Below are 19,553 nucleotides of genomic sequence, written 5' to 3' on the forward strand. Positions count from 1 at the left end.
GAATGCATAGAAAATATATGCTTAAAAAATTATCCTAGTATATAATAATGCTAGTGCTTGTTATGATGAAGAATGGACGAAAGAAAGAATGCAATAAACGCTCGTAATTCAATGTAAGCACCAGACATTGAATATATTATCTAATGTGAAGAATTCCCACCCCCCCCTAAAATATCATCCAGTTATTCTCATACCTGGAGGGTCGAGCGTGTGCCAAATAACGGAAAAGGTCGAGACTCGACATGTAAACTTGAATTTGAAATTAGGAAAAGCCTTAAATATTTATAAAGGGCCATTAGAGAGCCTAGCGTACGATGACTTTTTTTCCATCCCTTCTTTTTTCTGTGTGTGTGTGTGCGTGCGTGTGTGTGTATGTGTGTGTGTGTGTGTGTGTGTGTGAATAAAACCCAGGTTTTCGAGAAAATCCGCTTAGTGGGAAAGAAATAGCACGGTAGGCATGCACATGCAAGTTGCATATCATTCAGTTCAGCTTAAATTGCATTGTGGTTAGTGTTATCTACCTTGTAGGATGGCAATTCCCAGTTGTGAAGTCGTCAGGCTTTGTAATTCCTAAGACATAAGACACACACACACACACACACACACACACACGTATATATATATTATATATATAATATTATATATATATGTGTGTGTGTGTGTGTGTGTGTATGTATATTTTGTTTGTATATATATTTAAATTCTGTGGTACCTTAGTCAACAAAGGCATACTGGACCGAACCCATTTGTCTCTTCTTGTCCGGTTCCAGAGTCGAACAGTAGTCGTCTTGCTGAGAGAGAGAGAGAGAGAGAGAGAGAGAGAGAGAGAGAAAATATGATGCGAGCGTTAACTACTTCAGTGTTTCCATCACAAAATTACGTGTATGTAAACTTTATGCACAAAATTGTGAGGGATAATAGGGACTAATTTGAGTCTGATTATCCGTCGAAGTAAAAGAATAAATGAATTTATGATAATGGGGGAATATCATATCTGGTAATATGATCTATTGGTTGTGTTTAGATTCGCAGGAAGTAAGTTTATTAGGATAATATACTTAACCGCTTACACGGTGGAGCTGTTAAATTCGACGCATTCTGTTTAATGATACCTTCGATGTGCATAATAATCTTTTAGTATAAATTTTATATAAAGTATACCCTGAACGTTTGTGATAATAATTACTTAATACCTCCCAGCGTAGCCATTGCGTATATGCTGTAGTTGGTTTTCTCATAACGGGTTAAATTTCATGAAGTGTTTATACATGCCATATTGAATTTAGCAATAACCACTCATGTGACTTTGAGTCTAGTCTCTAGAACGTGATGTTGACACCTCTTCATATACCTTACTAATCGCTTCTTGGACCTCTTTAGCTAACAATGTTGTCATGTATTTATGCTTTTTACTAAATAATTTTTTTTCCTTTTTAGCTAACATTATGTCTTCACCTTTCCATGCGTCTTTTCTTCTGCCATCTTTGTTTTTGTTTGTCCATTTTCTTTCGTTCTTCTGCACTCTTTATAGTTAGCGGTTTCCACCTTTTTATGTATCGGAGAAAATTTCTTGTTTCTTTCCTCACCATTTCATTTCGTTTCCTTAACTGAAACTTGGGAAAGCATTTAATCCCTTCTCTTTCTTCTGTAGCTTACACTTGGATGACTGTTGAGAATCTACTTAGCAAAATGCATTTCTTCTTTTCTCTTTAGCTAACTCTTCAGGCAGTGGGTTCTATTCTTTCTTAATTGCATTTCTTCTCTTTCCCACTTTTCCTGGAACCCCAGGTAGTGGAGACTTTAATATTTGTATTATTTCATCCTTTCGTCTCAGCTGACACTTGGAGGTCGCCGATATTATATGCTAATTCCATTTAATTCTTCTTTTCCCTTAAGCTAAAACTTAGATGCGTAGAAATTATAATTTACTCATTCCATATATCATTAGTTCTTTCCTTGTAACTAAAACTTAAAGGCAGTAGAGATTGTAATTTACTAATTCCATTTATTGTTTAGTGTCCTTGTACCTAACACTTGGACTCTGTTGTTAACTAACCTAGTTTTTTTCTTCATCACATTATATATTTCCCCTTTAGCTAACGCTTGGAGTTAGTACATAATATTCCTTTGAAATTGCGTATTTTTTTCTTTCCTCTGTAAGTAACACTTAGATGACAGTTTAGAATATTCCTTACTAATATTATCCTTTCTTCTTCCCATCTGTAGCTAACACTTGGAGGTAGTGGAGCAGTTTCCTCAAGTAGCTGCATTGAACTCGGCTCGCAAAGCTCAAGAAGAAGAAGAAGGAGAAGATGATGATGATAAGGAGGAGGAGGAGGAGGAGGAGGAGGAGGAGGAGAGGGTGGGAGGACCCACCTTCATGGCTTGAAGCGTCGTCTCCACTAGGACAGCTATAACTGCTATTTGACGAATATTTCGCACATTCAGATTACGTGGTCGCCATTCCAAAGATGATTTGCAGTGTTTTTCAGTGTTAAGGATTCCCAATCATAAACCGTTTCTCGATTGTATCGTTTATTGTAATAATCAAAACGAGCCTCCTCATCGACACGCGTCGTATAGACAGACAGACAGACAGACAGACGCCCATTTTTCTACAAAAAACGTCTCCTGGAACAGTTTAGTTTCAGACGGGAAAAAACAAGGAAGTGAAGCAAACGGAAAACTAGAGCGGAATTTTTCCACACAAATGACGTTTGTTTTGGGAAAATGAGAAGTGGAAGTAAAGAAACTATATACTAGATTTGTACGTTTCCGGTCAGAGACTGTTGAAAAATAACCGGGCCTCATAGAGAAGCGTATATATATAGTAGAACTTGAAAGATGGAAAAGGAATATGATGCAAGAAAGCGAAAGAGTCACAGTAACGCATAAGGTCAAAGGAGGGGGGTGGGGCGCGGAGGTTGGAACATAGAGGACGAAACATTTTTTGCGACGGGAGGATCTGTCTTGAAGAGAGGGGTGAAATGGTAAAGTTATTTGCGAAGGTGATAAAAGTCCCCTAAAGCAACACTTTTGAAAAGGAAAACAGAGGAAAATAAGTTTCCCCGCACAAGGGAAACCATTTCATGAGAGACAAAATCATGATAATTATTGTTGTATATTTATTTGCTTTGATTTTATAGTTTGGTGTTATGGATGCAACAGGTAATGTGACTGAAACAGAAGATGTGTAAATGATAGTAGAGTCACTCTCACTCACTCAATCACCCTCTCTTTCTCTCTTTCTTGCATTGCATACATACACACACACACACAGACTCACAAAACTGCCCCCTCTCTTTCTCCTCTCTCTCTCTCTCTCTCTCTCTCTCTCTCTCTCTCTCTCTCTCTCTCTCTTCCTCTCTCTCTCTCTCTCTCTCTCTTTCTTCTCTCTCTCTCTCTCTGTCTCACTGATAGACGTGAGAGGTGCCTCACACTGAGGGACCTGGGGCAACCCGAACGAGCTGTAAGGTCTGTAAGGTAAGGCCTCTCTCTCTCTCTCTCTCTCTCTCTCTCTCTCTCTCTGTCAGTATAAAGTGATTTCTTATTTATGTTCATTTGCACTGAAGTCTGGAAAATATATAGCCGTCTTTCTGGAGCGCTTAGATGCAAAATGAATTTGGAAAATGTAAAGAGATATGTGGAGATAACAGGAAAGTTCGAAACGCTCAAACACACACGAGGAATTGTACGGAAAATAAGTAATAGGGAAATATAAGCGAAGCTAGAGGATCTAGAAGTGAGGCAGAAAGTAAAAGGAATACACAAAAAAAAGAATGATAAAATTTGTTAAGCGAATACTATGGGAAATAGAAAACTGAGAAGAATATAGTTATTACAATAGTTTGTACTTTATTTTAGAAATATATATTTTAAAACAAAAAAAACTACTAAATGGGTTTTCGTATTAAAACGCATAATAATCCTTTAATTTAGATTGCTGTCATGTCAGGCTGTTCAGCAGAAAGGACTCTTGGTTGAAAAATGATTTTATCAATTTAGAAAAAAGATAACATTTTAATTCATGACAAGAACCCTTAAAGTAGATAAGGTTGGTTAGTCTCTTTGATAGGCGCTTGATAGACATTACAAAAAAAAGCAATTTGTTTTAATTTTAGAAACTTTGTGTGTTCATGTTTCATTCTGATTTCCCAACGCCTCAGTTCCTGTTTTCATTTAGTTTTTATTGTTTACGTTTCTGTTTTACGTAATTTCATTAGCTTCTGTTCCTGTGCGATTTAGTTTTCAGTCTGTGCTCCTATTTTGTTGTGTGTGTGGCTGGCATAGTCCTGTTTTTATTCAGTTAGTTGTGTGTATTTGCGATCATATTTATATTTAGTTGTCAGTCTGTGATCCTCTCATGTTGTCTGTGACAATTCTGGTTTTCTTTAGTCTTTGACTTGAGGTCCTATATCTACGAAGTCTACGCGACTCTCATATTTAATATTCGCTCTTTCATGTTCATGTATATCCGTCATTTTCTTTTCGTTGACAATAACGAGCCCCTGACATATCCCTAGTTATTTCGCGCATTTCGTTGTTACCAAAAGCCCTTTTCGCCGTACGTTTCATGACGGAACCAGCGCTTGTTTACATTGGCACGGGCTCCATTTGTACACTCGACGAGTGTTCACGTTTCATCGATGTACAGGCAGAGGAACAATGGATGCAAATCGAGTTTTCGATAACGCGATCCGCGTCGGTTGAAAATCATACGTTTAGGGGGATTCATTTGAATTACCCGTCATTTTAATTCCAGTAATGTGTTATTTTCAACGCGAATTATTCGGATGTCGAAATACACACACACACACACACACACACACACACACACACACACACACACACACACACACACAGATCCATTGAATGGGAAGTCTAGGTTATTTTTTTTTTAACACAATGAGCCAGGCCGATCCGATTAAGGTAAAAAGAATGAATAATAATTAGTCAGGCAAATAGGATTTATAGATTGAATTTTACTGCCTTTTTTCCCCCCCTATTTTCTAGTATCATTAACATGGAGTGAATATAAATTGGATTGGCGATTTCAATGGGAGTGAAGTGTGGAACGCTGCTATGTTTACCCCCAGCGTTTTGTTTTTGTTCGTTCTTTTATTTGTTTATTTATTTTCATTTTTTTTTTTGTGACTTTTGCTGATTGACTGACGGGCTGAATTATAATTAACGTGGGCTGCAATTTATGTCGAGTATATTGAGTTTATATCTATGCTCTCTCTCTCTCTCTCTCTCTCTCTCTCTCTCTCTCTCTCTCTCTCTCTCTCTCTCTTGTGTATAGAGAGGATATAGAGGACCTCATTTTACGTGCTTTTATGGGTGAGGGAGTGTTATGGGTGAGGGAGATGTGATGTATGTGATGATTTATTATTATTATTTATATTATTATTATTATATATTTATTATATATATATTCTTATTATATTATTTATTATTTTACTACTACTACTATACTTATTATTATTATTGGTTATTATTATTATTTATTATTATTAGATTATTATTATTATGATTATTATTATTTTAATTATTATTTTATTATTAATTATTATTATTATTAATTACTACTACTATATTATTATTATTATTATTATTATTATTATTATTTTATTATTATTATTATTATTATTATTATTATTATTATTATTATTATTATTATTAGCGTTTGTTTAATCCGGTAAATATGCAGTATGTACGACGGCATATCGTTAACTTAAACCATTATTTGCGGATAATCTTCAAATTTATATCGGTATGTTTTTAATTCTTCGTGTATTCTAGCTGGTCTTCGTTGGGAGAAGAATAATTGTCCCAAGATTCTCAGTAGATCTCTATTTAGCAATCACGTTGTGGTGTACTTGTGTAAGCTGGTCACCGTAGATTCTTCTTTCAATAGAACGGTTCTGTGGTGCGTCAATTGAATAAGGATGATAACTCGTGTGTATTGGAGGAACGAATCCTCAGTTATGTATATGGACATATATTTAAAATATGTGAACATTCATTTAAAAAATAAACATATTGCAACGGGGTACCGAACAGTTTCCCGAAAGCTTTCTGTGCAGGTTTGTAATGTTTACACAGTAAGTGGTTAATTAAGGGCGTCGCCTTTTAACTACGACGCTGAAATCGTCCGAAGGGATGGTTACGTATATCAGAGGAAACCTCTGAAGACAGACGACATTCTCGTCACGGCAAGACTGACACTCTCGTCATTGCAAGATGACATTGTCGTCATTGGAAGACGACATTCTCGTCATTGCAAAACGACATTCTCGTCATTGCAAGAGGACATTCTCGTCATTGCAAGAGGACATTGTCGTCATTGCAAGATGACACACTCGTCATTGCAAGACGACATTCTCGTCATTGCAAGACGACATTCTCGTCATTGCAAGACGACATTGTCGTCATTGCAAGATGACATTCTCGTCATTGCAAGACGACATTGCCGTCATTGCAAGACGACACGCTCGTCATTGCAAGACGACACTCTCGTCATTGCAAGACGACATTGTCGTCATTGCAAGACGACATTCTCGCCATTGCAAGACGACATTGTCGTCATTGCAAGATGACACTCTCGTCATTGCAAGACGAAATTGCAAGACGACATTCTCGTCATTGCAAGTAGGGTGGTAGAAGCTCCACGACGCTTAGAAATAATTAGTCTCAATTGCCGACCTGACAGAGCTATGATCACTAATTGCTACTTTTTTGAGAAGCGACTATACCTCACTTTTGATCATTTAATCGGTATACAGGATGCTTTAGCAGCAGCGAGCATCGGACTGAAGTGGGATGTTTGTGAAACGACTGAAAATTGCCGATCGTTAACGCAGTCGGTAAGAAGAGTTTGTTCCCAGAATGAAATTATCAAATACTTTGAATAACAAGTCAGGTGGAAGGGGCACAGCATTGCCCGTATCATTAAAGCTAGTACTTTATTCCTTCATGCGTTGTATTATTATATAATAATATAATATTTCCGCAAAATCATTTACGTTAAAATACATTTATGGCACACTCAAGAAGATTAAATTCACGAGGTAACAAGGCGTGATCCGACCTCCAGCTTACACACGGCGTGTGCAGTCTAAGGTCAGATAATGCGTTGCTTCAGCAACGGAAATTAAAATAAATACGCTATATTTTATTAGAAATAATTGTTCTGTGCTGTTTAACATGGACTTCATGTTTTTGACATTTTCATTCCAATAAATGAATAAAGAATATCCTATCCTAAAATTCCTGTATCTTTACCTCAACGGGAAACACCCTTTCCACCCATTTTTAGGCTCTTCCGTAGGGCTTTCCTACCCCCCCACCCCCCACCTCCACCAGAACACGAGCAACAACAAAAGTAGTTTGTAGGCTTACTCCCAAAGTAAGTGAAAATATAAATGCATAACCAATTCGCCGACGGGTTTCCAATCAGCCAGTGACGATTAGCTCGGGTTATATCGCTTGTGGATTTTTACCGTCAGCTCAACAACAGGAAAAAGAAAACGAATGCAAACTGCAGATATCAGTGCTGTGTTTGGAAACTCGAATTCCCACACGTCCTTTTCACTTTCCCTTTCACTTTCCATCTTTGCCCTGTAGTCGAGTTTTCCTGTAAAAGAGGAAATGATAATAATCCAAGAGACTAATCAGTAATGCAAGGAACGCAGGACGACAGGACGGAAACCGATCCAAAGGGTTAATTGAATTATCCACTTCGTTTTCAAAAGCTCATAATCAATAGCTATTATTCAAAAGTTGTTATGTCGAGTTTTGAGTTGAAATACTCAACACTTTTCAAGATAGTGTAGAAGGTATATGAGCAGATTCATTTTGACACAAATGACGTATGTATGTATGTATGTATGTATGTATGTATGTATGTATGTATGTCTTTGCTGTCTACTAAGAGAGAGAGAGAGAGAGAGATTTGGATATAGTGTTAATGAGTAACGGGGAGGTTATCCCTTACCATCTTTTAGAAATTGTTTAGTCTTGCCTGGGAACAGTCTAAATTCAGTTCTAGCCAGCTCCTTGGCTAAATACAGGAGAAGAATAGAAGCTAAGGATCACTGGGCCCCAGTGAAGAAGTTATTGAAATTACCACCTCCTGCATGTGCGCTCTGGAACAATGGTTTGAACACTGGCACTCGTAGTATATTATAGTTGCGAGGCTCTGTGAATTGGCTGCCACGTCATTTGGCTTTCGTAGCTTTTGATAATTGTTTTCAGAAATATCCGCGATATATATATATATGAATTGACTGTGTTTACAAGAGGCTCAAATCAGCTGTCGCGTCGGGAGACATGATGACAGGCGTAGTACACTATCGCAGCACATCAAAGGAGAAACATTCAACCATAAGAAAACTGCAGCAAGAAACTGTTCTGGGTCGAGGAAGAAAAGTTCCAAGTGACATATCAGCTGACAGGGAAATCATAGGACAAAAAAACGTTTTGCCACGAACATTGATTCTCCTCGATTTTCATATTTTATCTTAACGGTGTTCTCAGTATGTTCGTTTATAACACACTCGTGGGATCTGCATGTGCTGCCATATTTCTTCTTCGCGATAACCAACGATGGTTTGTTGCTTTACCCAGTGAATAGAGACGTACAGAAACCGCAGGGAACTTGGGATTGGCGCTTCGTCCAATCCAGGGCAAAGATATGGAACGAAGCTCCAACGAAAGTGGCGTCTAAACTTACACAGAATGTAAGGCTGTGTATATACGCACACACGTGAACTTGCGGTTGTGACGAGGGAGTGTAATGAAGTGTTCGTCTAGTGGTGCTTGAATTCATGTAGACGATTCTTGGATTTAAGGAAGGAAGTCTGAAGGGTAGTAGACTGGTTTGTGACCCTCAGAATCAAAGGTTGAATAAGGCGAAGGGAAGGTCAAGTAAAGGAAGTCCAGTGTGCTGGAATTGTGGATTCCTCGATAAGGTTTTGCATTGATTATCTCTGTGTTATGATACTATATATATATATATATATATATATATATATATATATATATATATATATATATATATATATATATATATATATATATATATATATATATATATATATGTAGTATATTATATATATATATATATATATATATATATATATAGTATATATATATATATATACTATATATATATATATATATATATATATAGTATATATATATACTATATATATATATATATATATATATATATATATATATATATATATATATATATATATATATATTATATATATATATATATGGCCGCAATCTGTATGATAACCGCTGGAGAGGGCTTTGTAGGATTGCTAATTGTAAATACCCAATAACAGTAACAAAGAGAAAACACAATAAAACAATAACTGGCACCCACCCACTGTTGGAGAGAGTGCAACCCTTATTTGTAATTAACTAGATAATCAAAATCTATATAAATATATATAAATACATATATGTATGACGCTGTTTTCATTAGTCTCTTGTATGAAGGAATGAAAAAAAAAATGTTGTCTTATTTTTCGACTCTGTACATAATAATAATCTTGGTTTTCTATTATCTTAGGCACCAACTACCGCATAATCACATCGCAAAATATTTTTTGACATTTACAATGGTTAGTTTGTTCTAACGACAATATTACTATAATAAACGGCTGTACTGTGTTTTTTATTTCTCGTGCAGCTCAAATAATATCATTTTTGACCATATCATGCTTGAATCTAGACCTCTAAAGGGCCCCAGGTCAGCAATACGTGTTGTTATATGCAAAAAAATAAAGTAGAAAAAAAGATATAAGTGGATTTATTCCTACCCTTCATCCTGCGAATAAATAAATTACTGTCAACGGCAAATATCTTTTTAAAAATAAAAGAATAACATAAGTGGATTTATTCCTACCCTTTATTTTGCGAATAGATAAATCACTGTAAACGGTAAATATCTTTTTATAAATAAAAGAATGTGATTTATTAAATCTTTATTTAACCATCTAGCATCTTGGTAATCAAGATGATTTTGCTCCGATCTCATCGAAGGTATTAAAAGTGGTTGGCTTCAGAAATAGCTTTGGAACTAACTGTCAGTGTCATTTTTTTGTTTTGTATTTTTTTTGTTAAGCTAACTCAGCAACATTTGCTTTACATCAAATTGCCTTTTATCAGGTCCTTCGTAAATCAGGTTCAGTGTCGTCACTTATTTAAATCGTGATCAGGTTCGTTTTCTTCAGTTTACTTTCCAAATCAGGCCAATTGCTATCAATTACGAGAGAGCAGTTTGATTTCCCATCTCGAAATCTGGTTCAGTTTTCATCAGGTGATTTAAAATCCGCTCCCGTTTCCTCAGTAGCTCCGAAATCAGGTTCAGCTTCATTCATCCCTTCGAAGACTGGTTCAGCTTCATTCATTTTTCGAAATGAGGTATTCTCCACAGTGCCTTCAAAGTCAGGACATCATGTTTCATAGATTCGGAAAGTATTAGGATGAGTTTGATGTGTCCACGAAATCAGGACAAGTTTCAATGAATTGTTTTGGAAATCGAGTTCAGTTCTGTCAGTTGAACCGAGATTATTCTCCATTTTATAGACTTGTTTATTTAATTTTCCACTCACTACTATTGGTTAATCTCATTTTGTCATATAGTGAGTACTGTAGCAATATAATTGAATTACTATTAACAAAATTCCTTTGACTTAAATATTTATTATTATTATATTTATTATTAGTATTTTTTGTTACAGATGATGGCAGCATCAGTGGAATTGATTTTATATATGGTCTTTTCAATTCTTCTTATTATTCTCTTCTCATCAGGGCTGATATTTGCTAATAGCTGGCCGATGTTCATATCTTGGTTTTAAAGAAATGTTTTCTAAAAATACTAATTTATTGTTATGATAACAAAAGTGATTAACAAATCTTAGTAATGGAATTCCAACGTTTCCAACCGTATCATCGGTTCATTTTCAAGGAAAGGTGAGCGTGAACTGATTGGAATGGGTTGTTGTTGTTGTTGGAGTATTAAGCTGGCTTTATGCCAGCACGGGCTTTAGCTAATGTAGCAGCCCGTAGGTCATTTGAATTATTTTTAGGTGCATTGGTGATTTAAGGATATGAGGCGATCTTTTTATTTATGATTTCTATGGAATGTGCAGGTGGAATGGTATGGATTTCAAAGGTGAAAGGAAAAGTGAAAGGGCAAGGTTACAAACCCTTTAAACCCTAAGGTACCCATTAGTAGAAGATAAAGATCGATAGTAGCGAGTCCTGGCGAGTCAGAGATAGCCAGTAATGAAATCGAAAAATTTATAGTCGTAGAAAAACGGAAAAAAAAAGCGCAACTCTATGGAGTTCAAGTACCATATTTCACTTTACGAGAAAAAAAAAAGCAGAGAGCGTCGATCGTTTAGCAATAGGGAACGACGAAGGAAAAACGAAATATTTATCAGTTTTAGAAACAGGATAACAAAAATAAGCGACAGCTTAAGCGGTAGTTAGAGTGACAGTTGAAATATTCGGTCGTTAGACGTGAGGCGGCCGAAAAACGGAGGGAAAGGAGGATTGTTTAGTAAAAGAAAAAGCAAGTTTAACTGACTATTAAACAGCAATTTTCATTTAGCTGCGATCTTTATGTTTGAGATCTGTATCTGAAATCTTCTAAAAACAGGAGGTCATCTGGGAGACTGATCTCTAGGTCCAACAGAGCGTGGACGAGCTCAGAGAACAGCTGATGACCACTGCCACTGTCGTTGTTAAAAGATGGCTCTATTTAAAAAAGCCTCAAACTCCTCGTAGGTCAGCAGGAACTTCTGATTTGATATTCTCCTACGAGGAAGTATTCGTTTCCGACGCTTGAAGTTCTGTATTCTTGTTTGCAGGTCTGAGTTTCGCTGTTTTGCTTAGCTATAAACTCCTCTGTTTGTGTTCCTGCTTCTTTAAACAAACAGGAGCTACTGTCGGTGTCTCGGTCTGCATTTCTTCTTCAACTGCGATCTTCTGTCTGGTTCTGCTTCGGCACGAGCAGGAATCGACGTCTTCGGCGATGCAGGGGTTAGGGGGGTAACCTGAGGGGTTGGGGGAGTAGGGGGAGGAGGTAGAGGGGCGGGAGTTTGGCGATACGGAGAGGATGAGGGGGTGGGGATGTAGTGCCGGGATCGAGGAGGTTGGGAGGAAGGTTGGGTGGTTTGTGGTACAGGAGGTAGGTTCGTTCTAGGATCGAACCTGGGGTTGCTGGGAGGTTTCCTGGTCGGTGATGGTTGCCGAGGTCTTGCAGGTGGAGGAGGGATGCCCTTCGCCTTCCAATTCCTCTGCAGTCTGACTGGGCATCCCTTAAAACCAAGCATGATGTTGCTGGGCTGCAGTTAGGCATCGGGCAACTGTGTGGCCCTTTTTGCCTTGTACTTTTTCAAGCACACTTCTGTCTCGTGTTTCGCACTGCACATCCACAGATGTGTTTCTGATTTGCATTCGTTTCTTGTGGTGTCCATACCTCTGGACACTTGAAGCATCTCAGAGGCTCTGGTACGAAGGCTTCAGTCTCGTAAGTGCCAAGAATCCCAAGGCTGACCCTGGCTGGAATTTGGCCCTTGAAGGTCGCTGCTAATTCACTTTAGAGTTTCCTCGTCCATCTTTTGCAGTACATCTCTTGGCTTCCATGATGTTGGGAACCTCGAGGACTCTTTCGATAGTTATGTATTTGGGGACTTTGCATATCATCCCCTTGCTTATTTTTGAAGCAGGATCAAGAAGGTGGCACAGGTTGTCTTTCCTCAGTAGTTCGGCAGCTTTTGGTCCTTGGGAGTAATTATGAATTCTCCCCTTAAATTCGGTCTGGCTATGAGGTTGGCTTCTGGATATTTTTTCTCGAGGGCCCTGACTGCAGCATATGAAGTCTGGCCCTCGATAACAACAGCTTTGAACTTGGGAAGTGCCGGAAATTCCGCAAAAACTCGCCGTATTCGGTGCCGATGTCGTAGGAGCAGGTTGTTATTGGTCGAAATCGATGGTACAATCTTCTTCTGTTTCTTCTTCTTCTTCTTCCTTACGGTGGCGAAGCCCTGCTCGTCCTCCAAGGGCGGGTCCTCCCTGGGATTACCGGGCGACAGGGTCTCTTAGAGGCCATACTTGTCAAAATTCGTAGTTTGGTTTTAAAATGGACGGCAGAGTTACGTAACCGCGGGCCTCGTGCACGAAAATACGTAACCTGGTGATTGGAATGGGGTCGTTCGGCTCGGTATTTATTGTGTCCCAGGTGCTCTGTCTGATGGGCGCTGCGTTTTCATTGGCTGAACAGAGGATTAAGTAATCCCTGAGTCAAACGCCCGTCTTGCAGAGGTGGAAGCTTCCGCCAACTGCTCTTCGCGTGCGGACGCTGGAGACTGGGAGTATAGTATTGGGCAGGGGCACCTGATTGGTCCGTTCGATCGGCTCTAGGTGCCGGCGGGCAGCGCCCTACGTGCCACCGTCGGGAGGAGTGAAGTCTCTTGAGTGGTGTTAAGGCTGGGTCTCTCCTTCCCGATGTGTAGGGCTATAAGAGGCGGAGGCGACGGTGGTCTGCTGCCTTATCGATAATACCAATATTAGGAATAATGTCCTTCCGAGTTATCCTGGTATTGTGGACGTTTTTTGCATGATTATGGATGGCGCCTTCCTGAGCGTGGCAGGATATCCTCTTGGAAAATCGCATCGTTGTCATACCAATGTAGGCGCCGGGGCATTCCCGGACAGGGCATTTGTATTGGTAGACAACGTTAGTTTTTCTTGAGCAGGGTCCTGCATCACAGGGGCTGGGTTGTTTTTCATAATCAGGCCACTGGTCTTCTTGCTTTTATAGTAAATGATCAATTTTACTTTTTTCGCAGGGTCCGTGGGGGAGACATTCCTTTCGATGATGTTACGAAGGGCTCGTTCACCTCTTTGTATTTCTTGTGAAATACTCCCTTGTAAAAGAGAGTGACGTCTTCAAGGGCGAGACGGGGAGGCTCCTGCTGGTACCACTTATCGATGTTTCTGCGAATGGCTTTTTCGATGTCCCGGTTGGAATACCCGTTGTTAATTAGAACTTGGGCAACACGTTCTAATTCAGTGTGCGTGTCCTTCACGAAGAGCAGTGTGAGAGAGCTCTCTTGATGAAGGCGCTGATTGCAGTGCGTTTGTATCTCTCTGGACACTCGCTCTCGCCGTTCAGGCACATGCCCAGGTTCGTTGGGTTTCGTATACACTTGTGTTACGAAGCGTTCTTCTTGTTGCCCGACGAGAACGTCAAGGGGGTGGAAGGGGAGGCGACGGTCACGGGCAATGCTCGATGGTGAAGTTGAGTCTGCTGTGGTCGTGGAAGGCTTGTCGCAGGCGCTCTATTTCTTCCACCGTGTTGGCACTGATGAAGGTGTCGTCAATATATCGGACGTACATAGACGGTTTTCTCGATGGTGGCGAATACCCGACGTTCCACAGTACCCATGTAGAAGTTCGCGAAAAGTACTCCGAGGGGAGCAGACATCGCTACGCCGTCTTTTTGCGTGTACATATGGCCTCTGTGGGTGGAGAAAGGGGCCCTTTTCGTACATATTTCAAGGAGTTTTTGGAGGGCAATGCTCAGGGATGTTTTGAATGGGGCGTGGAGTCGTCTCTGTATACAACGATCCAGAATTATCTGGATTGTTTCATCCACGGGGACGTTCGTGAACAGGGACTCCAAACGTCCATCGATGCAATAACTCCTCTGGACGGTGGTCGGGTAGAGACCGAGGCCCATGGAGAAACGCCTTGAGATCGAGTACCTGCTGGACACCATACACAAGCATGAAGATCAAGACACCATACGAACCACGGACGCGCCCTGCACCCCGCCCCTCCTCTTGGCCGAGGCCCTCACGGAACGCGGGTGATTACAAGAGTGATGTGATCGACAGGCGCCTGAGGGAAGCAGCCAAAGAACTCCGAGCGAAAGAGGATGTCACCGTCCGTCGGGCCGATAAAACCGCTGCATTGTACTCATCCGCACTGAGGAATACCACCACAAGTTGGATGAGATACTGTCAGACAGCAGCAAATTCCAGAGAATTACTAAGAAACCCGGTAGATGACATTAAACGTGGAGGCCAATAGGATTATTGAGACTGTCAATGCAGCTTCCAATGCCCTTCACTTGCTGCCGATCGTAGGGGACTACGACCTTGGCTATATATACGGGAATGTTAAAACCCATAAACCAGGGAACCCGTTACGCCCCATCATTAGCCAAATTCCCGCTCCTACATACCAGCTTGCGAAGAAATTGAATGCTATTTGACTCTTACGTTCCAGATGACCACAGTTTGAAGTCCTCTGCCGAGTTTATAGAAGCCCTGAAAACGACACCGTCCGGAGGAGTTATTGCATCGATGGACGTGGAGTCCCTGTTCACGAACGTCCCCGGTGGATGGATGAAACAACTCCAGATAATTCTGGATCGTATATACAGAGACGACTCCACGCCCCCAGTTTAAACATAAACCTGAGCAATGCCCTCCAAAAACTCCTTGAAATATGTACGAAAAGGGCCCCTTTCTCCACCCACAGAGGCCATATGTACACGCAAAAAGACGGCGGGTAGCGATGGGTTCTCCCCTCCCCCGGAGTACTTTTCGCGAACTTCTACAGTGGGGTACTGTGGAACGTCGGGTATTCGCCACCATCGAGAAAAACCGTCTATGTACGTCCGATATATTGACGACACCTTCATCAGTGCCAACACGGTGGAAGAAAATAGAGCGCCTGCGACAAGCCTTCCACGACCACAGCAGACTCAACTCACCATCGAGCATTGCCGTGACCGTCGTCCTCCCCTTCCTTGACGTTCTCGTCGGGCAACAAGAAGAACGCTTCGTAACACAAGTGTATACGAAACCCACGAAACCTGGGCATGTGCCTGAACGGCGAGAGCGAGTGTCCAGAGAGATACAAACGCACTGCAATCAGCGCCTTCATCAAGAGAGCTCTCTCACACTGCTCTTCGTGGAAGGACACGCACACTGAATTAGAACGTGTTGCCCAAGTTCTAATTAACAACGGGTATTCCAACCGGGACATCGAAAAAGCCATTCGCAGAAACATCGATAAGTGGTTACCAGCAGGAGCCTCGCCCCGTCGCCCTTGAAGACGTCACTCTCTTTTACAAGGGAGTATTTCACAAGAAATACAAAGAGGATGAACGAGCCCTTCGTAACATCATCGAAAGGAATGTCTCCCCCACGGACCCTGCGAAAAAGTAAAATGATCATTTACTATAAAAGCAAGAAGACCAGTGGCCTGATTATGAAAAACAACCCAGCCCCTGTGATGCAGGACCCTCTCAAGAAAACTAACGTTGTCTACCAATACAAATTGCCCTGTCCGGGAATGCCCCGGCGCCTACATTGGTATGACAACGATGCGATTTTCCAAGAGGATATCCTGCCACGCTCAGGAAGGCGCATCCATAATCATGCAAAAAACGTCCACAATACCAGGATAACTCGGAAGGACATTATTCCTAATATTGGTATTATCGATAAGGCAGCAGACCACCGTCGCCTCCGCCTCTTAGAGGCCCTACACATCGGGAAGGAGAGACCCAGCCTTAACACCACTCAAGAGACTTCACTCCTCCCGACGGTGGCACGTAGGGCGCTGCCCGCCTGCACCATAGAGCCGAGTCGAACGGACCAATCAGGTGCCCTGCCCAATATATACTCCCAGTCTCCAGCGTCCGCACGCGAAGAGCAGTGCGAGCTTCCACCTCTGCAAGACGGCTTGACTCAGGACTTAATCCTCTGTTCAGCCAATGAAAACGCAGCGCCCATCAGACAGAGCACCTGGGACACAATAAATACCGCCGCGAACGACCCCATTCCAATCAGTTCACGCTCACCTTTCCTTGAAAATGAAACCGATGATACCTACGAGGAGTTTGAGGCTTTTTTAAATAGAGCCATCTTTAACAACGACAGTGGCAGTGGTCATCAGCTGTTTCTCTGAGCTCGTCCACGCTCTGTTGGACCTAGAGATCAGTCTCCCAGATGACCTCCTGTTAGAGATTTCAGATACAGATCTCAAACATAAAGATCGCAGCTAAATGAAAAGTGCTGTTTATAGCATTAACTGCTTTTTCTTTTACTAAACAATCTCCTCCCTCCGTTTTTTTCGGCCGCCTCACGTCTAACGACCGAATATTTCAACTGTCACTCTAACTACCGCTTAAGCTGTCGCTTATTTTTGTTATCCTGTTTCTAAAACTGATAATATTTCGTTTTTCCTTCGTCGTTCCCTATTGCTAACGATCGACGCTCTCTTCTTTTTTTTTTTTCCTCGTAAAGTGAAAATATGGTACTTGAACTCCATAGAGTTGCGCTTTTTTTTTCCGTTTTTCTACGACTATAAATTTTTTCGATTTCATTACTGCTATCTCTGACTCGCCAGGACTCGCTACTATCGATCTTTATCTTCTACTAATGGGGTACCTTAGGGGTTTAAAGGGGGTTTGTAACCATTGGCCTATTCACTTTTTCCTTTCACTTTTGAATCCATACCATTCCACCTGCACATTCCATAGAAATCATAAATAAAAAGATCGCCTCATATCCTTAAATCACCAATGCACCTAAAAATAATTCAAATGACCTACGGGCTGCTACATTAGCTAAAGCCCGTGCTGGCATAAAGCCAGCTTAATACTCCCAACAACAAACAACCCATTCCAATCAGTTCACGCTCACCTTTCCTTGAAAATGAACCGATGATACGGTTGGAAACGTTGGAATTCCATTACTAAGATTTGTTAATCACTTTTGTTATCATAACAATAAATTAGTATTTTTAGAAAACATTTCTTTAACCAAGATATGAACATCGGCCAGCTATTAGCAAATATCAGCCCTGATGAGAAGAGAATAATAAGAAGAATTGAAAAGACCATATATAAAATCAATTCCACTGATGCTGCCATCATCTTTAACAAAACATGTTAAGAGAGGGTCTCCTACCTTCCATTCTTAATTATTATTATTATTATTAGTATTATTATTTTTTATTATCTTTTTTTTTTGTCTCTATCACAGTCCTCCAATTCGACTGGGTGGTATTTATAGTGTGGGGTTCCGGGTTGCATTCCTGCCTCCTTAGGAGTTCCATCACTTTTCTTACTATGTGTGCCGTTTCTAGGATCTCACACTTCTGCATAGTCCTGGAGCTACTTCAGCCTCTAGTTTTTCTAGATTCCTTTTCAGGGATCTTGGGATCGTGCCTAGTGCTCCTATGATTATGGGTACGATTTCCACTGGCATATCCCATATCCTTCTTATTTCTATTTTCAGATCTTGATACTTATCCATTTTTTTCTCTCTCTTTCTCTTCAACTCTGGTGTCCCATGGTATTGCGACATCAATGAGTGATACTTTCTCTTGACTTTGTCAATAAAAGTCACGTCTGGTCTGTTTGCACGTATCACCCTATCCGTTCTGATACCATAGTCCCAGAGGATCTTTGCCTGATCGTTTTCTATCACTCCTTCAGGTTGGTGCTCGTACCACTTATTACTGCAAGGTAGCTGATGTTTCTTGCACAGGCTCAGTGGAGGGCTTTTGCCACTGAATCATGCCTCTTTTGTACTGGTTCTGTGCAAGTGCCGGGCATTCACTTGCTATGTGGTTTATGGTTTCATTTTTCGTATTGCACTTCCTACATATGGGAGAAGATGTTATTTCCGTCAATCGTTCTTTGAACATATCTGGTTCTTAGGACCTGATCTTGTGCCGCTGTTATCATTCCTTCAGTTTCCTTCTTTAGCTCTCCCCTCTGTAGCCATTGCCAATTGTCATCGCTGGCTAGTTCTTTAGTCTGTCTCATGTATTGTCCGTGCATTGGTTTGTTGTGCCAGTCCTCTGTTCTGTCTGTCTTTCTCCTGTCTCGTATATATTTCTGGGTCTTCGTCTACTTTTATTAGTCCTTCTTCCCATGCACTCTTTAGCCACTCGTCTTCACTGTTTTTCAGTGAAGGAATAAAACGACGACGTAAATGGAACCTCTGGCAACAGAGGAGCTTCGTCCGGCAACCAGGTATTCAACCCAATTGAAGGGGAAGACGGTCAGGTACTTGGAGGTCGTCATCCAGCAACTGATCACCACAACGACAGTAATTATTATTATTATTATTATTATTATTATTATTAACCCCTATTCATATGGAACAACCCTACATGGGCCATTGACTTGAAATTCAAGCTCCCAAAGAATTGTGGAGTTCATTTGAAACAAGTTACAGAGGATAATATGAAATATTGAAAGAACAGATGAGTTAGGAAAGAAAATGGAAAAAAATAAATGAATAAAATGGTGAATATTTTTTCACAATAACTGATCTCTTCTTTGCGTATTTCTTATTATTTTCTGTAACTTCTTTCAAATAGTCACATATTGAGTTAAGGGTTTTTCGTCTTTAGACAACAATGTACCTTTACGAAATCAAGCCCCACATTATAAAAGAATGTCAAGAATGTTGCGTTTGTTTGAGATAATT

General features: G+C 40.4%; 1 protein-coding gene across 3 annotated transcripts in view; it reads left to right on the plus strand.

Moving 5' to 3' along the window:
• LOC135200354 (carbonic anhydrase-related protein 10-like) overlaps positions 1–19,553 on the plus strand; it is a 535,334-nt gene that overhangs the window by 386,188 nt on the left and 129,593 nt on the right. The window contains exon 9 of one of the 3 annotated variants that reach the window (XM_064228944.1): positions 2,227–5,341. The exons of the other annotated variants lie outside the window; for them this stretch is intronic. Within the exon in view, the coding sequence (XP_064085014.1) occupies positions 2,227–2,243 (17 nt within the window). The 3' untranslated portion in view covers positions 2,244–5,341. Of the gene's footprint in view, positions 1–2,226; positions 5,342–19,553 lie in introns of those variants that run through there. 3 annotated transcript variants of the gene reach the window in all.

The sequence above is a fragment of the Macrobrachium nipponense genome, chromosome 26 (assembly GCF_015104395.2).
Source record: "Macrobrachium nipponense isolate FS-2020 chromosome 26, ASM1510439v2, whole genome shotgun sequence".
In the NCBI taxonomy this organism is placed as follows: Eukaryota; Metazoa; Arthropoda; class Malacostraca; order Decapoda; family Palaemonidae; genus Macrobrachium; species Macrobrachium nipponense.